General features: G+C 34.7%; 1 protein-coding gene across 3 annotated transcripts in view; it reads right to left on the bottom strand.

Annotated features, from left to right (window-relative positions):
- Window positions 1–21,335, bottom strand: part of Ccser1 (coiled-coil serine rich protein 1) — a 1,158,948-nt gene that overhangs the window by 641,856 nt on the left and 495,757 nt on the right. For all 3 annotated transcript variants that reach the window (XM_076566874.1, XM_076566875.1, XM_076566876.1), the window contains exon 8: window positions 10,614–10,697. In XM_076566874.1, coding sequence (XP_076422989.1) covers window positions 10,614–10,697 — 84 coding nt within the window. The remainder of the gene's footprint in view (window positions 1–10,613; window positions 10,698–21,335) is intronic.

Raw genomic sequence — 21,335 nt, 5'->3', positions numbered from 1 at the left:
GGAGTGTAGAAGGAACCAGAGGCTAATCCCCATTATGTATCATAGGATATTGTCAGATTCATATTCTACATCTGTCCTACAGTGCTGACTAGAAGAGTAATTACTGCTGAGATAAGCCCTTTCTGGAATATGTGCAATTAATTCTCCTGGAAAAAGAACGAAAGTAGCCTGACACTTTAATAATGTTTAAGTATACCTAATCTATTTCTTTTCTGTCCCTAATGTTTCCTAAATATGAAAAAGAAAGAGGATTTGAAAGTACTTACAGCTGCCTGTTCTTATGTAAATCTTCCATGGGACTATAATATTCTATCTTAAAATGACTGGCATGAAATAATACTATAAATTATAATAGCATGAGGACCAAGTGGGGAATTACTTTCAAGCTGAATTTAGGATGTGATTTTCATGCAGAATGATGTTTCTCTTATCAAGCAGGAATTATTCTGTTATTAAATCTTCAAGGGTGTACAATTTCATTCAATTTGAATTCTAAATGTATATTTAAACCAAATGAAATTATTCATCTCTCCAGATTCTTTATAAAGTGCTATTTAACCACATGCATTTCTTAGACTTTTATTTCTAGCAACCGCTTTATGGTATAGGTAGTAACCTGATTTGCACGTGATGCTATACATTCACTGCCTTCATGCTTCCAAAGCTCCTCAGCTCTATGGCTCCTACTCACCCCATGCATTGCTACTCAAGTGTTGACAAATCACCCTCAGCCTTGGCCTGCCTGCAGTGAATGGTATTGCAGTGTTGAGAAGTGACTGTTGTTTATTTGCATTAAAGTAAGAAAATCATTTTAATGTTTATTTTGAATGAGAAGAAGAAAGCTTAAAAACACAGGGGATTCTTTTTTTAGCTTCTTTTATATGACTAGACTTTCTAGAGTTGATTTTTACCAGATGGAAAAAATGTTCAACTCAGTGAACTACTGTGTTGGATACCTCGAAAAGCATCTTAATATGCTCCTTCCTGTAAGAAAAACTTATGACTAAATAATGTGCATTATATTAAATGAATATTAGCAAAGACCAGAAGAGAAACTCAGCTTACACTTTTATTGAACTTTGTAAATATAAGTTTGAAAAATAGGAAATTTTAATAACCATATCATTTTTGAAAACACAAGAGTTACTGGGAGCTACTCAGTCCTCTGCGATGTGCAGAATATGTGTTTTTTTGTGAGAGCGTTACTTAATTATATATTATATACTATATATATAGCTTTATATGTTAAACACAACCAATAAGAACCAAAAGCTAGTTTTAGAAATATTAAAGTGCAGTGGGATATTTAATGTATGAGTTAAAATTTATAAGCATCTAGTCTTACTGCAACTTGATATACCATGTTTTGTCAATATCATGGGAGGCCTGCCTCTTTCTGAATAGAAAAGGAAGAGGAATCAATGGGGAAGGGGTACAGGGAAGTTTAGGAGGGGCTAGGGGTAATGGAGGGAGGGGAAACTGTGGTTGGATGTAAAACAAACCAACAAATACTTTTAAAAATTCACAAGCATCACCCAAAACATGTACACTTAACTTTCACAGGATGTTACTTATTTTTTTTTTACATTTTTGGCACATTTATTTCTTTGTGTGCACATATTTGTAAACATGGTAAACACTGCAGTGTGGCTATGTGTGTGTAGTTCAGAGGGCAACTTGTAGAGGTCTGTTCTCTCTTTTGATCATGGGAATTTGGGAGATCAGGTCAGGTAGTCAGGCTTAGCAACAGATCCTGTTACCCACTGACCCGTGTCACTGACTTAATTCTTAAATTTAAACAAGTACCCCAAACAGTTCAATTAAATGATGGAATTCATTAAGTCAAGTTCCATATCTTCATTGCTAATATTTGAATCTATAACCCATATAACCCTTCTTAGTATCACCCTGGTTATAAACTATATTGAAGCTAGGTATGTACTGCACAGTTACAAATTTATCAGCTACAAGGAAAATATAAAATTTGTGTGTCTCATCCCTGTAAGTGGAAGTCTTCCTATCTGCCTTTTATTTTAAAATTTATTATAGATTAATAATAAGTAACATTTATATGATAAGTGGTATATATATAATTTAATCACCTAGAATTAGGTACAATGGGATACAATTAGATATAATGAGATCTATCTATCTATCTATCTATCTATCTATCTATCTATCTATCTATCTATCTTTCTATCTATCTATCTATCTATCTATCTATCTATCTATCTATCTATCTATCTATCTATTTTTCTATCTCTACCTCTCTCACACACACACGCACACATACATACACACAGATGCTTTCGGAGGAATCTTAGCAGTGATGTGTTTAGAATCCTAGTAGGCAGAAATAGTAAATACAGATTACTTTCAGGCAATTTTATTATTATTTCCATATTGCACAGTCAGTATAACCTCTTGATGCTTACTTCCCCCTGAAATATGTGGTAGCTGACTTAGAAACTGGTATTTTTCACTATTCTCAGACAATATAGATGTGCAATGTTAATAAGCACAAACTATTTATGCCTAGAATAAAGGTGTTTTGTAAAGAAAACACCTTACAAAAGAGCATGTGAAAATTCAGAATCTTGAGATACTTTCACAGTTTGTTTTTCCTTTGAAAATCATCTGTACATATTCATTTGATATTCTACCAAGTATAAGTATTACATGTCCAAATTACTAGTAAAAACCCTAGTGTATAGCATGACAGATCAACACAAATTAGGACATTTCAGTTCTAGTCTCCAGAGTCTAAAGATTAATTTTGTCTATCAGTAGATAAAATCAGATGACTTAAAAAGTTTTGAATGAGCCTATAGGTGAATGGCAAATACAGTTTTTTTTAGTTTTTAATATCATATGAAACATACTTTTCACCCCCAATCTCAAATCATTTATGAGACTTCTGCAGCCACTTACATGACTAATGGGTATCTAATAGAATATATCCACTCTCTAAAATACAAGGCTACATTTCACCACCAATGTTCATGACAAATCTCGCAGATTTACCGTAGCCCATGAAGATAATGTTTGCAGTGTCCCTCACTTTCATATTAGGAATAAAAAATAAAATTGCATGCTATTCTTCAACATGGCCTTCACTAAATATATGAGAAAGAGACTAAAATTTACACAGGGAAGAAAAATTCTATTTTATAACAGTCAGTTTAATAAAATTAAATTTATATAAGCATATAAATAGCTCATTCTATGATAATTGATTCTGATGAGTATGAATATATTCAGTTATTGTATTTAGGATTTTGGTTATAATTCATATTGTATTGATTAAGTATCTTAATAAGTAAATGAGTAAGATCTTAAAATCTAAGTGCTCGGTTGGAGAGTTATCTTTCTGACACATTCAACAGTCCATCTACCCCACAAAAAAGTAAATCTTTACACTTAAATTTGTTTGAATATTACCCACTATAAGAAACCCTTTCTGGCATTCATTGGCTCTGTTATATACTGTCAGCTGCCTAGAACTTCCTCAGCGCCCATGATGCAGAACACTTGCCACAGAGTCTCGTGGCTGTTCTTCACCTCCTGCTCAGTTTCTCCTTCTCAAATGACTCATAATAGTCCTCAGCAGTCATTCCTTCTGTATGCTGTTTAACTTTATTTTGTAGCATTTCATTAAGTAAAATATCACATAGAATAGCAATATAAAAATCAATAAAATTGGACGCTTCTTGTTCAGTTAGCAAGATGTCTGAAACTCCAAAATTCCTCTCTGATGTTTTTATTGCCCCCACTCCTTACAGACAACAGGAACAAAACCTACTAAACTCTCCTAAATTCTTAGTTTATTTTCCAAACATAAGTATCTGATTGTTTTTCTGATGATAAAAGTAATAGATTTTGCCATAAAATGAGACACTGAACCAAGGATAGTAAAGAATGCCACCAAGCACAGATTACTGCAGAGGATGACAAATTCAAGTGCTGCCAGAGACAAGACCCTTCCCACAAAGCAAACAAGCAAGCAAACAAATAAACACACAAGAGCAAAATGCAAGCTACCAAACTATGTAATTCAGAACTGAAAATTCTCATCATGAAAATATAAATACTAGTCATTTTTCAGATTTTTGAAACATAAATGGTTTTAATTCATTATACATTTATGAGTATAAAAATCTATACCACCCTCTTCACAGTTTTATAAAAATTATTAACTATGTAAGTATATGCAACCTGATATGTTATATGGATATAAATGTATAGTTTTGTCTATCAGATCACTGCTAATGATTATTTTCTGTACATTAACTATTATGTTCTATGGTTTGAATTTGTCTCCCAGTATTCATGGGGATGAGGCTTGAATGTTCAAGGCAACAATTATTGGAAGAAAGGCACAATAGGAAACATCAGGTTTCAGAATGGATCAATGCTAACTCAGAGGGAATGAGGGCTAGCTTCATACTTTGCTGATTCTTCCTGTAAGGCTGTGTATTCTCTCTTGCAAAAAGGACAGAGTTTAAAGAGTTATTTTGAAGGCAGAGATGTCAAGGCCACCCTAGCTGGCACATCGATCTTGGGTTTTTCAGTCTGGGATGGTGAAAAGCAAATTTCTATTCTTTATGAATTAATAAAGCTATGATATTTTACGGCATTGTAAACAAACTAAACAATACAGTTTTATATATATATATATATATATATGTGTGTGTGTCTATATATATATATTTATGTATACATGTATACACACATATACATACATATATACATACATACATATATATATATATGTATATATAAAAGAGAAAGACAAGTACCTAAAATTCCAGTAACATAGGCAATTAGAAGCATCTAGGAATACAGATTCAGATCCTTTGGATCTCTGTATTGCCATATCCTTCTCTTCAAGCAAATGTCTACCCAGAAAGATAGAGGAAGGTAATTCCTCACTTGCTTTCCTATGGGATTCAGATCCAAAGTGAAGTTGATAAAACTGAGTTTAAACTTTCATGATGCCATTGGCCGTCCTGTTGTGTCAGTTTGATTGACGAAGGGGTTCATTTGTGTTTGTGCTCATCAGAAAACATAGGAAAAAGAGTCTCAAAAGAAGGTTGTATCCATAATACAGTTCCTCTCCATCACCCCTTCCTGAGGTCACAATAATTATTTCTGAGGTGAAAGGGCACTGTGGTAAAGGCTAGGATTGAAGTCCATGTGGGAGAGTTCAGATACTCATCAGTGTTGGAGAAAAGGGCAAGCTCAGTACTTTGTTCTCTTCTGAAATTAACTGTAGTGACCATACACCTCACCCAGACTCCTCATGATACCCGGTACAGGGTACAGTAGTGCTTTCTATGATCCCAGCATGTGGAAAGCAAAGTCAGAAAAATCATGAATCCAAGTCCAACTGAGGCTGCATAGCAAATGTCTGACAAACCCAGGCTGTATAAGGCTATGTCTCACACACAAGCAGACAGAAAAGCAAATGTGCATTCCAAGAACACTAATGACCCTGGGAACAACAAGTGAAACATAAGGACTTCATACACAACAGATGTCTTTGTAGAAAATAACAACAAAACAGCAGCCAAATGTATAAAAAATATTTAACTACATATAGTTAATGGCTTAATGTTTCCTCTCTGTTTAAAACATGACATGGAAATTTGAATAATCATTAGCCATTAGCATATAGTTATGATTGAAGACCAAACTGGTATCTAAGGACACTGCTAAAAGAAATATGTCAAAATGAAAACTTAACACTGATAGAAAACAAACATTTGAAGAGCAGATTAAGGAAGCAAATTATAAAAATAATATTTCTAGTTGGAAAACACATACTTGAAGGAAAACTTGCATGGGTTGAATACAATTTCTGAATACTGTTCAGCATTTCAGAAGACAAATGATAAAATGACCTAGCTAAACCATTGGGAAAAATATGAATCAATCTAAATGGACCATGATCAGGAAAAAAATCTAGACTCAGACATGGCACTGTATGAGTTTGCTCAGGCTCCCATGACAAACGCAGAACAGGCTGGTTGGCTTTAAAGCAGTGTCTTAGTCACTCACAGGTCTGAACCTTGTGATCTGAGACCACTAGCTAGCAGAGTTGGGATTTCACAAGTGTCCCTTGCTGGCTTGCAGACAACTATCTTCCCCGGGTATGTTCATATGGCCTTTGCAGAGAGAGAGAGAGAGAGAGGGTGAAGATGGATATAAGATGGTACAGACAGAAGGGAAAGGACAAGATGACCAGAGGGAAGGAGGCAGAGAGATACAGAAACAAAACCTTCCTCTTGTAAGCCACTTATCCTCATGGTCAACAAAAAGCACTGCTATGTAAGAGGCCCGACTGTAATAACAGCCTTGCCCTCCGCCCTTTGATGTGCTTCTGGCAGAGCATGATGGCTCTGCTGTGGGGTGAAACAGCTGGGGGCAGATGCTTCCACTGCCAACCAGTTCCTTTCTGCTCTAACACCAGGGGCCATAGTGTGTAACTCCTTTTTTTTCCTTCTAATTAGTTGCCCTATGATGTATATAACCTCAGTAAAAGCTGATATTTTACCATTTAAAGTTCCCTTGGACATCATAAAACAGTGTAAATCATTACTTTTATCTGTCAAAAACCAATAAAGCTCATAAAAGTAAGTAATGCATGAAAATTTCATAGGCGCTAATATCAGACTCCTTGAAATTGTTCCTGAGAGGACTAATTGCTTATTGCCTCCCTTTTTACACAGAAAGGAATAAATTGAAAATTTGGATAGAAAACATATTCACATTAGGAATCCAGTTAATGAATTTGATGCTTTCCTCAAAGTACGAATGTATAATGTAAAATCAAATGATTATTTTGAATTTTGTAGCATCTTCATGCTTTATAGAGTCTACCAACTCAGCAAGCAAGGAGTGTACAATTATGGTAATAATTCTGAAATCATGGAGAAGAAAAATGAAGATACTACATGAAATATCTAGTAGAACTTACTGGATGCAATGCTGTTTGATAACAATAAATAAACAGGAGCACAACTTAGGTGGTCTGGTCTAAACTGTGCCTTCCTCTATTCACACAATAAGTCCCCTTGGAAGACAGAACACTGGAAGGTGGCTGTAATTAGATAACATCGTAGGGTGGGGCCCTCAGATTGATTAGATGGAGTGCCCACAGAGCTTGTTATCCTTCCTGTGTATGCAGTGAGAAGTTAGCTATCCATCAACCAGGGGCAGTCCTCACTGGCACCAACCCAGGCTGGTACTCTAATCTCAGACACCCTACCAGACAGGACTATGAGAAATTAGCTTTCTCACACTTAACTACAACATATATAAGGAAAGGCTATCTCTCTTGTAGGATTCCAGCTCACCAGGTATCTGGATGCATATGTTTATTTTACACAATTTCACTGATGGACTGAAAATTAATATGGTACCTCTAAAGTAATTTTGCTCAAATGCTCAAAACTTTAATATACATCAGACATCTAGAAATGCATGGAGACTGCTCCTGACATAGAATGGGGAGGTGGAAGATGCTGTTGAAAGCCTTTAGCACACAGAACAACCAGTTATAGTAGCATGACAATGATAGTGTTGAGAAAATCTTGCAACGATGGCTGTTGGCAAGACTGCTGGAAAAGAGGATTTACAATTTTCTCTCTGTACCAACCCTAACTGACTACTGATTAACCCCTCACAACAGGTGAAACTACCAAGGTGAGTGTGACAATTAATCCTGATTGTTGATAGTATTAGATTGGGAGATACCTAGGAGGTTAGTTAAGTACATGGCTAGGCGTATTTGAAAATATTTCCAAGAAGGATTACATCATGATGAGTGTGATCTGATGAATGATGTAATCAATTGATGTGTTCAAAATTGGAAAAGAGTATTTGAGGTAGCAGCAATGTGAGTGGTGCACTGATATGGAGGAAGAGAGCCACTGGGAAAGTAATATTGAAGGGTGTATCTTTCCTTCATCCATGACGTTTTGCCCTGTTATAGGCTTAAGACAATGAAGCCAACTGACCATAGACTGAAAACACAGAAACCATGCGCCAAAATCTTTCCTCCTATATTTGTTTTCACTCTCAGGTATTTGTTACAGGAATGAAAAGTCCGAATGTCAGTGTTCAGTTAAATATACATGGTTACACAAGAAAAAGCTTTCTTAAGCTATGTTTTTATTGGAATATTTCCTTAAAATTTGTTCTGCAATATATAAGTAGACAAATTCCCTTATAATAATATCAATGGTCTAGAAATAAAGCAACAATGGCAATATCTTATAAATTATTCTATATTGTTTGTCTATATAATAATAAATAGCAGCTAAATTAGTTTCTGAACTTAAATTCAGTTTTGTCAAATTGTCACAAACTAGCCTGTTGTAGTCACTAACACCTGTAGTTTCTGTTCTTGGGAGACTAAAGCATGAGAATTACATGAGTTCAAGGTGAGCATGGATATACAGTGAGTTCTAAGCCATGGTGGGATACAGAGTGAAATGTCTTAAACAAACATACACAAAATAGAAACAAAACAGTTGCTTATTCTCAGCATCAGAACCACATTGGTCCATATTTTCCACAAATTGCAGCATTTTGGAGAGTCCTATGCGCTTGTGTACCCCATGCATTCCTTGGACCTAGTTTTAATTGTTTGTCTTTTTAACATTTCTTTTTCCTCAATTCATCACACTTTTTTGCTTAAAATACTCTTTATCAAGACAAACTTCACTGCAAAAGGGAACATCTCTCTTTTGTTAAAACATTCGACTGTGCAGCACAGATATTGCAATGGTGCCTTGATAATTACTTTGGAAAATTTCAAGGCTAAGTAGCCAATTTGGACAACTCAAGTTTAAAGAAAAGGAAATTTTAAAAGCCCATGAGTATGTCATTTTAGGATGACAGGAAATCCAAGCCTTTTTTTCTAGAGAAGAGAACTAAATTATTGTAATTAGAGCTGTAACATGGGCTCTGGAAGCATTTTCTTTCTTTCTCATTTCACCCAACAAAGAAAGTTTGTTACTTTTACATTTTATGTTTTAAATTTGAAGAAACTGATGGTAAGAAGAAAAATGAATAATATTTTCTGAGTTAATTATTGAAAATAAGCACTGCCTGGCAAAGTGAATGAATCTGTTATTTAAGATGGATTATTCCATTTGGTAATAGGTATCTGTACTTGATATTTATTATGATATTATATACTTTGATTTAAATGCAAAGATATTTTTCTATGGCTTATAAACAAAGCTTGGTTACAATATAGACCTAGAGCAGTAGTTCTCAACCTGTGGGTCATGACTCCAACAGGGGTTGCATATTGGATATTTACATTGTGATTCATAACAGTAGCAAAATTACAGTCATGAAGTAGCAACAATATAACTTTACAGTTGGGGTCACCACAACATGAGGAACTATATTAAAGGGTTACAGCATTGGGAACTTTGAGAACCACTGACTGGGAGGAATATATTAAATATATAGTGTTTCCATTTTATAGTAGATGCTATCTGTAATATTGATATGCTGCTGATTCTTCTATAATGGGATGTTTCTTATAGTATAGGAAATGCTCCTCTTGTCTGTGAATGCTATTCTATTTTAATGTAATAGGTTGGAGGCTTGTAAAGCCATTCTGACATGCTTGTGACTGTCAAACCCTAGTCTAAATAAGGGTCAAGTTTCTGTAAAACTACTGCCAGCTGTTTAGACTCCATAAAATGTGCTATGGATTTGACATCAAACTATAATGTCAGTAGTCCTCAGAAGCTTGTTGGTCTGCAAACTCAGTTATGTCATTGAATTGTTCTTTATAGTTATATAATATACCAATATTGATATAATCAACTGTCAAATCATTTTATAGTATTTTTTAACTAAGATTTATTTTGTGACACTAATAATGTCAGGGTGTTTTCTACTGTGTTGTATTTATTTTGATGGTATCTTAAAAACTCTTGATGAATTAGCACTCTCCTTTTAATTCTTACTTAATTCTATGATATTATTTATTTCTAGAGTACTGATATTCATTTTAAACTGCTATTCATAATGTATATAAATTGAAACATATAGAAAATAACAATTCTGCATAGTAAATATGCTATTATGTTCTAAATATTTAATTCCTGTTATTCCATCATGATAACTTCACTCACTTATATTTTGTGAGAGTTGTACATTAATTGGAAATTTCATCATGTATTGAAAAAATCTTCATTGGTGATCATGAAATGAAAGTAAAATCTGTTTGTTCTGAAAGATTAATAAATACATTCCTTCATATTATAACATTTCTCTCTAGGCATTTCAATATGGAGGGAAATCACACAGCACACACACACACAGAAACCACACAGCATAATGTGGCCTTAGCCTTTGGATTGCACCATTTTCTAGTAATATGTAAATTGCTACACATGTGAAACACCATTTCTCTTCTTCCTGTTGTCAAAGGACTACAGTTTTCATTATTAAAGGTTGATAAAATTCATGGTCCTATTGTAAATCATTCATCAAACATATAAATAATACTATCAGTGTCAATAGATAAAGGTTTATACCAGACAACCCTGAAAAGTAAGCAGCTGTGCCAGCCAATCACTTACCAGCTCCGCTTGAAGGTGAGCAATGAGCTCATCCCTGTCTTTCAGCTGCAGCTTCAGCATTGAGCATTCATCTTTTGTTATATCCTATAAAACATCAAAGAGAAAGCAGAATAGTCTTAGCCCTCTCACTTTGCTCTTGACAAAAAAAAAGTCATCTCTATGCATGGAAATAATTGTATTTGACTAATGAAACGCAGATTTCTCTATGATGTGATATTTCTTACAATACTTCAATACTTACAATACTTTTGGAAAACAAAACAAGAGAATATTTATCTAAAACGTTACTATACTCTACACATCATGTGTATTTCTCCATATTTATGGTTTTTTATAGAAGTTAATTTTTTTCTTTTTGGTGCTTATTTGTCCACATTGTGGTACTAAAAAGAAATGTGCATCATTCTCAATTCTTTCATCACTTTTGGGTGTATATAATCAATGTAATAAAATTAATTATACTCTACAAGACATACTTTTGTTCCCTTGTGTAATTAGATGTTAATTCTCTTTTGGGGGAGTTGTTTTGTTTTGAGACAAGGTTTCTCTGTGTAATAGCCCTTGCTGTCCTGGAACTCACAGAGATCTGCCTACCTCTGCCTCCAAGGTGCTGGGATTAAAGGTGTGTACCACCATGCCCAGCCAAGTATTAATTCTTAACTCGGGGTCATGCTACACTCTCTTCATCCATGATGTTCCTAGGATACTTCACTAGTCCCTTTCACTAGGATTCACTGCAGCTTTTACATTCTCAATGTGATAGCACATTCAGCTTCTACATCCATATCCATGGTCTCTGTAATTCTGTGTTGGTAGTTTTCCAATACAATCACCCTTTACAAAATTCCAAATTTTCTAAACTTGTACTCATGAATAGACCTTCTACCTCATCAGAATCTTCGCACTGTCTATGGACATGCACACTTATCAATCATTCCACATTCTTTCCAAGACCTCTCTCTTCATCATCCCCCATTTCTTAAAGGACAGAAAACTCTTTGAAGCTTTTAGTATATACTCACTGAGCCAAACCTAATACTAATTCTTTATTCTTCCTTAATATTTCTGACTTGATTGTCTCAAATATGCATTTGTCAGTTGTAGAAGATACTGATTCATCTGCAAATTTCTCTAAGTTCATTTTCCTTATCTATCACTTCCTTTATGAAAAAGATTCTTGAGTAGGAGAGAATAGCATCATTTTTCATTGTAACAGTCATCTTTTTCTGTTTTTTTGCATTTTTCTTTTTATTATATTTTTACTATTTAAAATTTTTAGTTGTAAATACATTTTACTCATATTTTTCTATATAATTCCATTTCCCAAGTCCTTCCGAATTCTATCACCCTTCTTACCCACACAACTTTAGATTCTTTCTCAGCAAAATACAAAAACCAAATAGAACAACAGAACCCCTCAAACCCAAGAAAACAAAATCATACCCTTAAAGAAACAAAACAAAATAAACCATCAAATGAAAGAACACACACACAAAAAAATTGTGGAGTCCACTATTTGTTGGTTAACTATTCCAAAATATGAGGCCTGTCGTGGAAAGCTTGATCTACCCAGTGTTAGTCCACTTGAGAAAACTGGATGTTCCCTCTCCCAGCAAACATAAATGACAATTCAGTTGTTAACCTTTACCCTAGTGGCTGGGTTTTTATCCACTCATTCATTTTTAAAAATATAACAAAATAAAATATAAGATAAAACAAAATCTATCACATCAAAGTTGGACAAGACAAACCAACAGAAGGAAAGGAGCCCAAGAGAAGCCACAAACATCAGAGACTCACTGGTTCAAACATTCAGGAATCCCATGAAAACACTAAACTGGAAGCCGTGACCTAAGTGCAGAGGACCTGATACAGATTTATGCCGGCCCTGTACATGCTGCTCCAATATCCGTGAGTTCTCATGAATGTTGCTCATGGTGATTTATACAGCCTTGTTTTCTTGGTGTCCTCTGCCCCATATGGCTTTGACACTCTTTCTGATTCTTTTTCCAGGGGCTTCTCTGAGCTCCGAGGGTTTCGATGTAGACATCCATTTAGTGCTGATTATCCCAAGGTCCCTCATTCTTTGCATAGTGTGCTGCAGGAGGAAGTTTCTCTGATGATGGCTGAACGTGGCACTGGTTTCTAAGTACAGCATACTATCATTAGGAGTCATTTTATCATTACATTGTTTTATTTTCTTTGTTTAGATCCATATTATTTGGTTTTACCATAGGCCCTTGGGCTATCTAGCTTCAGGTTCTTAGTCACCCAAACAGTTTCAGGTATGGGTTTCATCTTGTGGAGTGAGCTTTGAGTCATATCAGTTAATGGTTGGTTGCTCCCACAAGCTTTGTGCCACCATTGTCCTAGTATATCTAGCAGGCAATACACCATTGTAGATAAAGAGTTTATGGCTGACTTGGTGTTTACATTTCTCTTTTGATAGAATGCAGAGTGTCTTCCTGTACCAAAGATAACATAGGGGTGAAAACTCTACTGGAGGCACCAGTTCAACTACTCTGTGTTTAATGAGCTGTGTAGGTGTTGTCTTCCACAATGGGGCCTTGCTGTTATTCTGTGACGAGCAACCTATAGTCTTGTCAACAGTCTGGGGTTTTTGGGAATTCCATGGGTCCACAACTCAATTACATATAACCCAATTCCAGTACTAGAAACATTGTTTGGTGACACGAGATGGTCAGATGGGATTGTCTTCTCCATTATTTTTGGTGATTTCATTTAGATCAATTTCATATATGTATATATTTTTGGAAGTTTCTGCTGTATTACTTTTTTTTCAGTGAAATATCAAACTCTCCAGCACAGCACACTATGTCCTTGGTTGTCATGTGCATATTTGAGAAGACTCCAAGGTTTTGATTTCCAGCCACGTTAAAATGTTTCTTCAAACCAAGCTGAAATATAATACACACATTGTTGGATTTTACTCCCTTCCACCCATCAAACCCTCTGTTCCCCACAATATGTACTAGTATAGGACAAATCTTAAAAATTATTTCATAGCTTGACTGAACTATTATTAGATGAAGAGCTCCCCATGGCATCTAAACCAAACATCATCTCATATGATACTTCAAATGTGTGCTTGTTCCCCACTCTCAGTGGACTTTTCTTTATCTTTACTGCTTCAACATATAAACTAGTTCCTTAGCATGTCATTATCAGCAGATATAGTATTTGACACATAGAAGATGTTCAATTCATGTTTCCTTCTTATAAAAATGGTAAATGAACATTACATACATTCATAATGCACCCATTTTCTCTTAGTCTGTATGTCTATATGACCTGACCAGAAAATATCTAAGGGAGAAGATGAAATAGGATTTGTTTATTCTGGGTTGCACTTTACTTTTTCTATGGTGAGAAATACTGTGTAATTCTAATTTATTAATATCTCCTTGCTTTTTCCAATGACTACTGATATAGTTTCCTTCCTATGGCTGTAGCAAACACTGACCAAAAGCAACTTGGGGAAGAAAAGGTTTATTTCTGATTACAGGTTACCATCTATTAGCAAAGGAAGACAGGATGAGCTCAGATCAGGAACCAGGATATAGGAACTGAGACAGACCCATGGAGGAATGATTCCTGATGGCTTGTTCCCCATAGCTTCCTCAATTTGCCTTCTTATATAGGCCAGTACCACCTGCCCAGGTAAGACACTACCCACAGTGGGCTGGGCCATTCCATATCCATCATTAATGAACAAAATGCACCATCGATATCCCCACAAGCCAATCTGCTAGAGGCAATTTGTCAATTGAGGTTTCCTCTTCCAAAGTGACTCCAGGTTGTGTCCAGATTAAAAACTGACCTGTATAGCCATGTTAACCAGAGATGTGATCTTCTAGTTTTCCCACACAATATGAGTTTCATAGGCTAATTTTATACTCATTCATTTTAAAATTAATTCTACATAGTACTCTCAGAAGCAGGATGTTCAAGTTGTTTCACATTGCAAAGGGAAAATTAGCAACACTCAAGAGGCATGGAAAACAACAACATGATTTTTTATAAACAACAAGGTCTAGGGTCAAATCCTTGATACCTGATCATGTAAATAGCTATGTGTTTCTCTGTCTAGTAGTTAACTTCTTTTAACTCCATGAAAATCACTGTTGGTGTCAAAAATTGCACCAGGCTAGAAGTTACCTGTTGTCAAACACTCTGTATTATTACTACTTACACATTTCAAACTTCTATACCATCATATCTAAAGGAAGTTAAGATTATACATAAAATAATACATTATCAAATTTTCTCTTCTGAAACTAAATACTGAGATGGAGTTAAGCATGCTGCATATTTGCTAGAGAAGAGGGTAAAGATTCATGAGAAGAAGGGGGAAAATGAAAGCTGCAGGGAAAAGCACAAACATATTTCGCATTGATACATCCTGTTAGTTAAACAACTACCTTCTGAACGCTCTTGGGCTACACCAGGAATTCTCTACTGAGGAAAGCAGGTTAGCTCTTGTTCAGTCAGTGGATGGAGAGTGCCTGAAGCTAAACTTCCCAGCACCACTCTCTGAGTTTAGTCACTGTTTCAGACCATCTAGTGGTAACCTTGGACTTCACTTGGGAGCCCACCAGATGTTGGATGAGAAAATGGTTAAAAGTTGTCAACTTAACATACCTCTTACAGCACTCAATAAGTCTTCAGGGATTCAGCATGTGTCTATTTTAATTTTGTGGTGGTACTAATGATCAACAGTAGTTTTTAGGAATTAATTAGTATTTTGTGGATTAATTATTCTAATATTGTAGATTTGCTTCTGTTTTGCTTTAAAGAATTTAATCTTTTCAAAAACATACTCTCTTTAAAAAGCCTCAGACTTTATTCCTGTGGTAATTTCTCAAAGATGTTTACAGCCTCACAACTTTAAAAGACACAAATATAATCTATCACTGTTACCCACTTAAAACATCAAATAAACAAAACTTTGTATGCCATGAAACAATTTCATGAGTACTTTATCTGAATGACTTTGCCAAAGAATATTAGCTATCTAACAGTTTGTTTTCTGTTGTTATTTACACATATATGCATGTATACAAATAAATATTTCTTAAATATGCCCAATGTGCAAAATGACAGCAGTGTAATAGAACTCCTACATTCTTAGATGAAGGCTAATAATAATGTTCTGTAAATAGTCTTACTATCGATGCAAATTATGGAGCATATTTAGCAAAATGACACACTGAGTTGTAGCACAACTTAGGAAACATACATAGAAGTCTATTCACCCTTCCTAGGGCACTGACAACAGACAGAAGTAACAATTCCATCAACTACTACTGAGGTTGTTGAGATTTTCACAGAAACATGGGTGAGGGGTTGCTCACATGAACAAGCTTCATTTCAAAGACAACAGCATCATTAGAAAGATCACTTCTTTATTTTTGATTAGTCATGGGAGCTGCAACCTTGGATCTCTCTTTTGTTTTCTTAAGTGAAAATATATCTGATTTTATTCATCTTTCATTGAACAACCATGTCTCTGATTAGGAAAAGGAATGGTTATTTGCTGACTAATCAGAGCTTGCCTGGCTTTTTTAAAAATTTTCTTTTTTTTTTTTTTTCATTTTTTTCTTTATTAAGAAATTTTCTACTCACTCTACATACCACCCACAGATCCCACCTCCTCCCTACTCTCACCCTCCAGGCCTCCCTCCCAAGTCACCCTGGATCTCTCTTAACATTCAGGCAGCTTCAACCAATTATTACCTGTTCATATATCTTTGAGGAGTGATTGAATCTTGTAAGGTTCAGAAGCTTCCTGAAACTGGTAATCTTGATTTACTCTATTTTATGAGCTTTTCTTCAAATGAGTGAAAATATTTCAAATCAGAGGAAAAGAGCTATACAACATAAGTTAGAAACCATACAGATCTATAGAATGAAAGGACTTAATATTCTTGGTTTATTCATTCACATTGAATTGGGTGTAGTTTCCTTTATCCTGCCACTGTCACTGTAGAGACTGGTCTTATGATGCATGGATCTCAGTAGATCTTATTGACTTGCTTGCCCAATAGACTATAATGGTAGTGCACAGTGTTTAGGACTAGCTCAAGAAAAGTATTTCTGCTTTCATGGTGATCTCTTAGAATGCTTGCTTTTGTGTTGTAGAAAGAATTGATCAGATAAGTGGAGAAGAGTGAAACTTGACCACTGACAGTAAATGAGCTGCCAAAGAGCATCCTGCATGAACTGTGAGCTATGAGACCTCAAGCCAGAGAGAGCCTCAGGGGACTGCAGCCCCAGTTTATCTCTGTTTGAAAAACCCAAGCTACATTTGTCCAGTGCATCACTCTAAATCAGCTGTTCTAAATCTGTGGGTCAAAACCCCTTTGGGGGTGGCATATCAGATATCCTGTATATAACATATTTACATTTTGATTCATAATAGGAGCAAAATTACAATTATAAAGTAGCAACAAAAATAATTTTATGGTTGATAGTCGTCACAACATGAGGAATTGTATCAAAGGGTTGCAGCACTAGGAAAGTTGAGAATCACAGCTCTAAATGGTTAAATAATAAAATTATGAACAAACAAAATTGCAATTTATCCGCTAAGTTTTAAGAGTCAAGCTTATTAGAGTCAAAAGGAATCCAGACAAGATCTCAGTATTCACATTGGAGTTAGTGTGTGTGATGATTCACAGTTATACAGGAATCCATGATGTTAGTTTTAAAAACAAAATTATTGTGTGATTTAAGTTTTCATTTTCCTGATTTGTTTAACCTCTATACTTTTATTTCATAAAATTTGAAAAGTAAAGCTAGATTCTCAAAAATTTGGAAAATGTGTCCTAAATTCAGTTTTGAGTTGAGAGTCATATATTATACATTTTGCCTGTAATTAGAACCCCACTACTTTTTAGTACTTTTAAAGCAATATAAGCAAAAATCAAGTGTCCAAAAAGTAAGGTAAAGTAGAAACTCTAAATCATCTTTAGATTGGTTTGGTGCTAAAATTAGAAATTCAAACAAAATTTGAGAATTTGCAATTGCCACAATCTCTCATGTTGATTCTTCTGGTAAATATTTGAATACAATTGTTATCAAAGAGTTAAAAATAATATATCAGTCAACATGATCTATTTATTTATAAACTTTCTGGCCTCTCTCCAAGTTTCATTTTACAGCAAAGAAGCCTTTTTTCTTCATTGTAAAAATGAGGTTAAAAAAACAAAATAAATAAACTAATGATAGACAATTTTTCTGAGCCAATGAAGAGAGACTGTTACAAGCAAGTGAAAACGGAAAGGAAACAGACCAGAAAGATGTTAGGGAGGAGAGCAAATATGAGATGAGAAAATGTAAGAACCTGCAGAAACTCATGGCTTTCTCCCAGCTCTCCCTACCCATAGACTTCTTGGGTCAACATTGCTGTAGGGTCACACATGGACTTCCTCAGTGGGGTCACTAGTAAAGGAAAGTGGTAAGAGCAGTCATCCTATGTCTTCAGGAATGAGACTCTTTAGAAATGGAAGATAGGACCAAAAAACAGCACTTGACTCTTGACTAATTTTAAATAATTAAAATTGGTCTACAGTCCATTTTAGTAATGGAAATCACTATATGATCATGGGTATTTAAAAAGGAATAATTGCCACTATACACTACTGAAGTGATGACCCTGCATCCTGCTGTTTTATATAAGTAGATTTTTATCTTTGAGTAGTTTTTGATAGAAATATGAAAATAAAGGCACAATATTTAATATTTTAATGGGCATATTATATGTTGAACACAGCCTAAAAATCTGAATTCTTAAATGCTCCAAAATATAAAATTTTTGATACCACAATGGGAAAATTCCATATCTGATCTGCTCTTTGCACTGAGAAAACAGCTATATTCTCATTATCATACAAAGCTACCCTAGGCATGTACTCAAAGCCATATGAAATAGAAATGTATTTTGCATTTAACTTGAGTCCCATCCCACAGATACCGCATTCTGTACATGCAAACAACCAAAATGTAAAAATATCAGAATCAGGATCATGTTCATTCCCAAACATTTTGATAAGATACACACACACACACACACACCCCACGTGTGTGTGTGTATGTATGTATGTATGTATGTATATATGTATGTATATGTATATGTATATGTATATGTATATACACATACATCTAGCAAGGGATGGAAATGGAAGATTGGTAGCAGAGGCTATGCTTATAGAGGCAAAATGGTGACAGTTCACCCAAGGAGTGTTCTTTTATTCTTTTACCTAAATAACAAATACATTACCAAATATAATAGGTCATATTTTCTAATTTTTTTTTGAAACAGCTTTGGAGCATATTCTGGAACTCACTCTGTAGCCCAGGCTGGCCTCAAAGTCACAGAGATCTGCCTGCCTCTTCATCCCAAGCGCTTGGCTTAAAGGCATGTGCCACACACACACACCCAGCTTTTCAAAATATTTATTTAAATTAAACAAATGTTTGTAAGATATTATGATCATGATAAATTTTATAAACAAAATGAAAAAAAATGTAATATAATTTACTTATATAAAGAAAGTAGTATTAATTAATTTTGATATTGAAACTGTTAGTAACTTCATTTTTAAAATGAGTGTTTTTGAAATGTCTACTTTTTTATGTAAATCAAGCCAGAGCATGTACAGGCTTTTCGAGCAGTGGTGTTTATGACAGGACATAGCACAGCTGAAGAAGAATGTTGGGCACTGATTTTTTTTTTTTTTTGGTCTACAAAAGATTCCTTTAGAAATAACCCAAGAATTCTTAGCTATTTACATCTCTTAAGAGATCATAGGACCTTCAATTTGTGTGGAGGCTTTGAAATACATAAACACTTGATGTAGAGTCTCATTTTTGCTATAATATTTTTTTAACCAGCTATTTCAGAAAATAGTAGATTCCTGGGATAAAGGAGGCTTAGGCACAACAATAAAAAAGGAAAAAAAAACAACTTCAGCAAATACTAAATACAATGAAAACGAAATCAGGAACCAGAAATTCTGTCCATCACCCTTAAAAATACCTATTACAGCTCTATGCTTTAATTAGTATACATTGAAAAAAATACTAAGGTAGTTTTATGAGACATAGGCTTATTATTCCTAAATTATTGCCAATATCTATTTTGACTTAGGTCTTTATACAAACAATAATAAAAATGAACTTGTATAACTTAAAATATTATAGTTATTCATTTTTTCTAATTATAAGTTAAATGGACAGAATATTTTAACCTAAATCAAGGTTCATATCAAAGTTGTTACTCAATAATTTTACTACTCTTGTTACAGCCAATATTTTTGTAAAAAAAAATTAAAAGTAAAATTGATATTGGAAGTTCCTAAAGACATCTTAAATTGGCTGTATTTTATGGCTGAAGAAATATGAACGAAGTTAGAAGAAGACAGAGCAAGTTATTAGGCATACCAGGTTAGTTTCTGATCTTCTAAAGCCCAGGTATCATCAAGATCAATTGAAAGCTATGCCAAGACAAGTCGATGAACACAACATTGATCAACTTCTCAACAGGTCACTAACAAAGGGCTCATATTTATTCATATTGCCCTCCTGAAATTGTTCAGTAGAAATTTGGGGGGGCAAGAAATACTCTTAAGATTTTTGAGATTGTCTGACACTAACATTTTTTTTAAACAAAGAGGATTAAAATACTCTATACTTTAAGTCATGGAAACAGCTATTTAAATGCCCCTTCCCATGATGAAGATTAAATTGGGAAAATTTAAAACACCACACTAAAAGCTTCTACCTGCCATCAAGTGTGAATTGACTGTACCAGAAGATAGGTATGTGAGGGAACAAATATGCCCAGTGTACAAGGTCAAGTGATTAAACTTTGAGAATAGGGAAGGTTAAAGTACTTTTGACCAAAGCCAAATTTATCTCAGAATATTTTTGGTCCCCTGGAAAGCCATTTGCTGCCCACCCCCTTAATGTGTTCTTTTGCAAACCACGGGCTGCTGTCAACCCAAAAGCTAAGAATATCATCAGATAGCATCTGAGTCCTGTCTCAGTCTTTCCAGTTGTGTGATAACACACCTGACATTCCCACCAATGCACTTAGTAAATGCCTGTTTTAGGACTTTCTTAGTTCTATAACTAATAAAACCTCACATAACCACTTCCACAGTAGAACATGGTATCAGGAACTATCCACATACATTACCAGGCCATGATTATGCATATCTGGCTATAGAATAGACTTAAGTTTGTAGATATATTTATTTTACTTTACATATGATGCTTTGCCTGCATGCATGTAGGTATACCATTTATATGCCTGTTGGATCTCTCAGACCAGAGTTGAGATGTGGTTTTGTATTGACTGAAGTATCTTTATGGTTTTTTTTCTCATTTTAAAGAAAGAGAATATTATTTTTCTACATCATGGAGTTAGCAATAAGTTGAATAGTACAATGAACTTGAATCTTTTCTGGAAAGATGAAAACATAAAGTATGGAGCTTATCTCCATTCTACCATAGAAGCATGCAGCACAGTTGTTTTCCATTTTGTCAAATGCTGTCTGGATCTCATATTGAGACAGTGTTTGGAATCCAATGAGCTTCCTTGTATAGTGTCTAACCAATATCAGCTTCCTTACCTGTCCCTCACTTGGAAAGCATTCACATATCAATCTTCCCAGCACGCAACCCCTCCAGCACACC

Source organism: Peromyscus maniculatus, chromosome 3 (assembly GCF_049852395.1).
Source record: "Peromyscus maniculatus bairdii isolate BWxNUB_F1_BW_parent chromosome 3, HU_Pman_BW_mat_3.1, whole genome shotgun sequence".
NCBI lineage: Eukaryota > Metazoa > Chordata > Mammalia > Rodentia > Cricetidae > Peromyscus > Peromyscus maniculatus.
The sequence above is the reverse complement of the archived record's forward strand: the minus strand, read 5'-3'. Positions and strand labels throughout refer to the sequence as shown.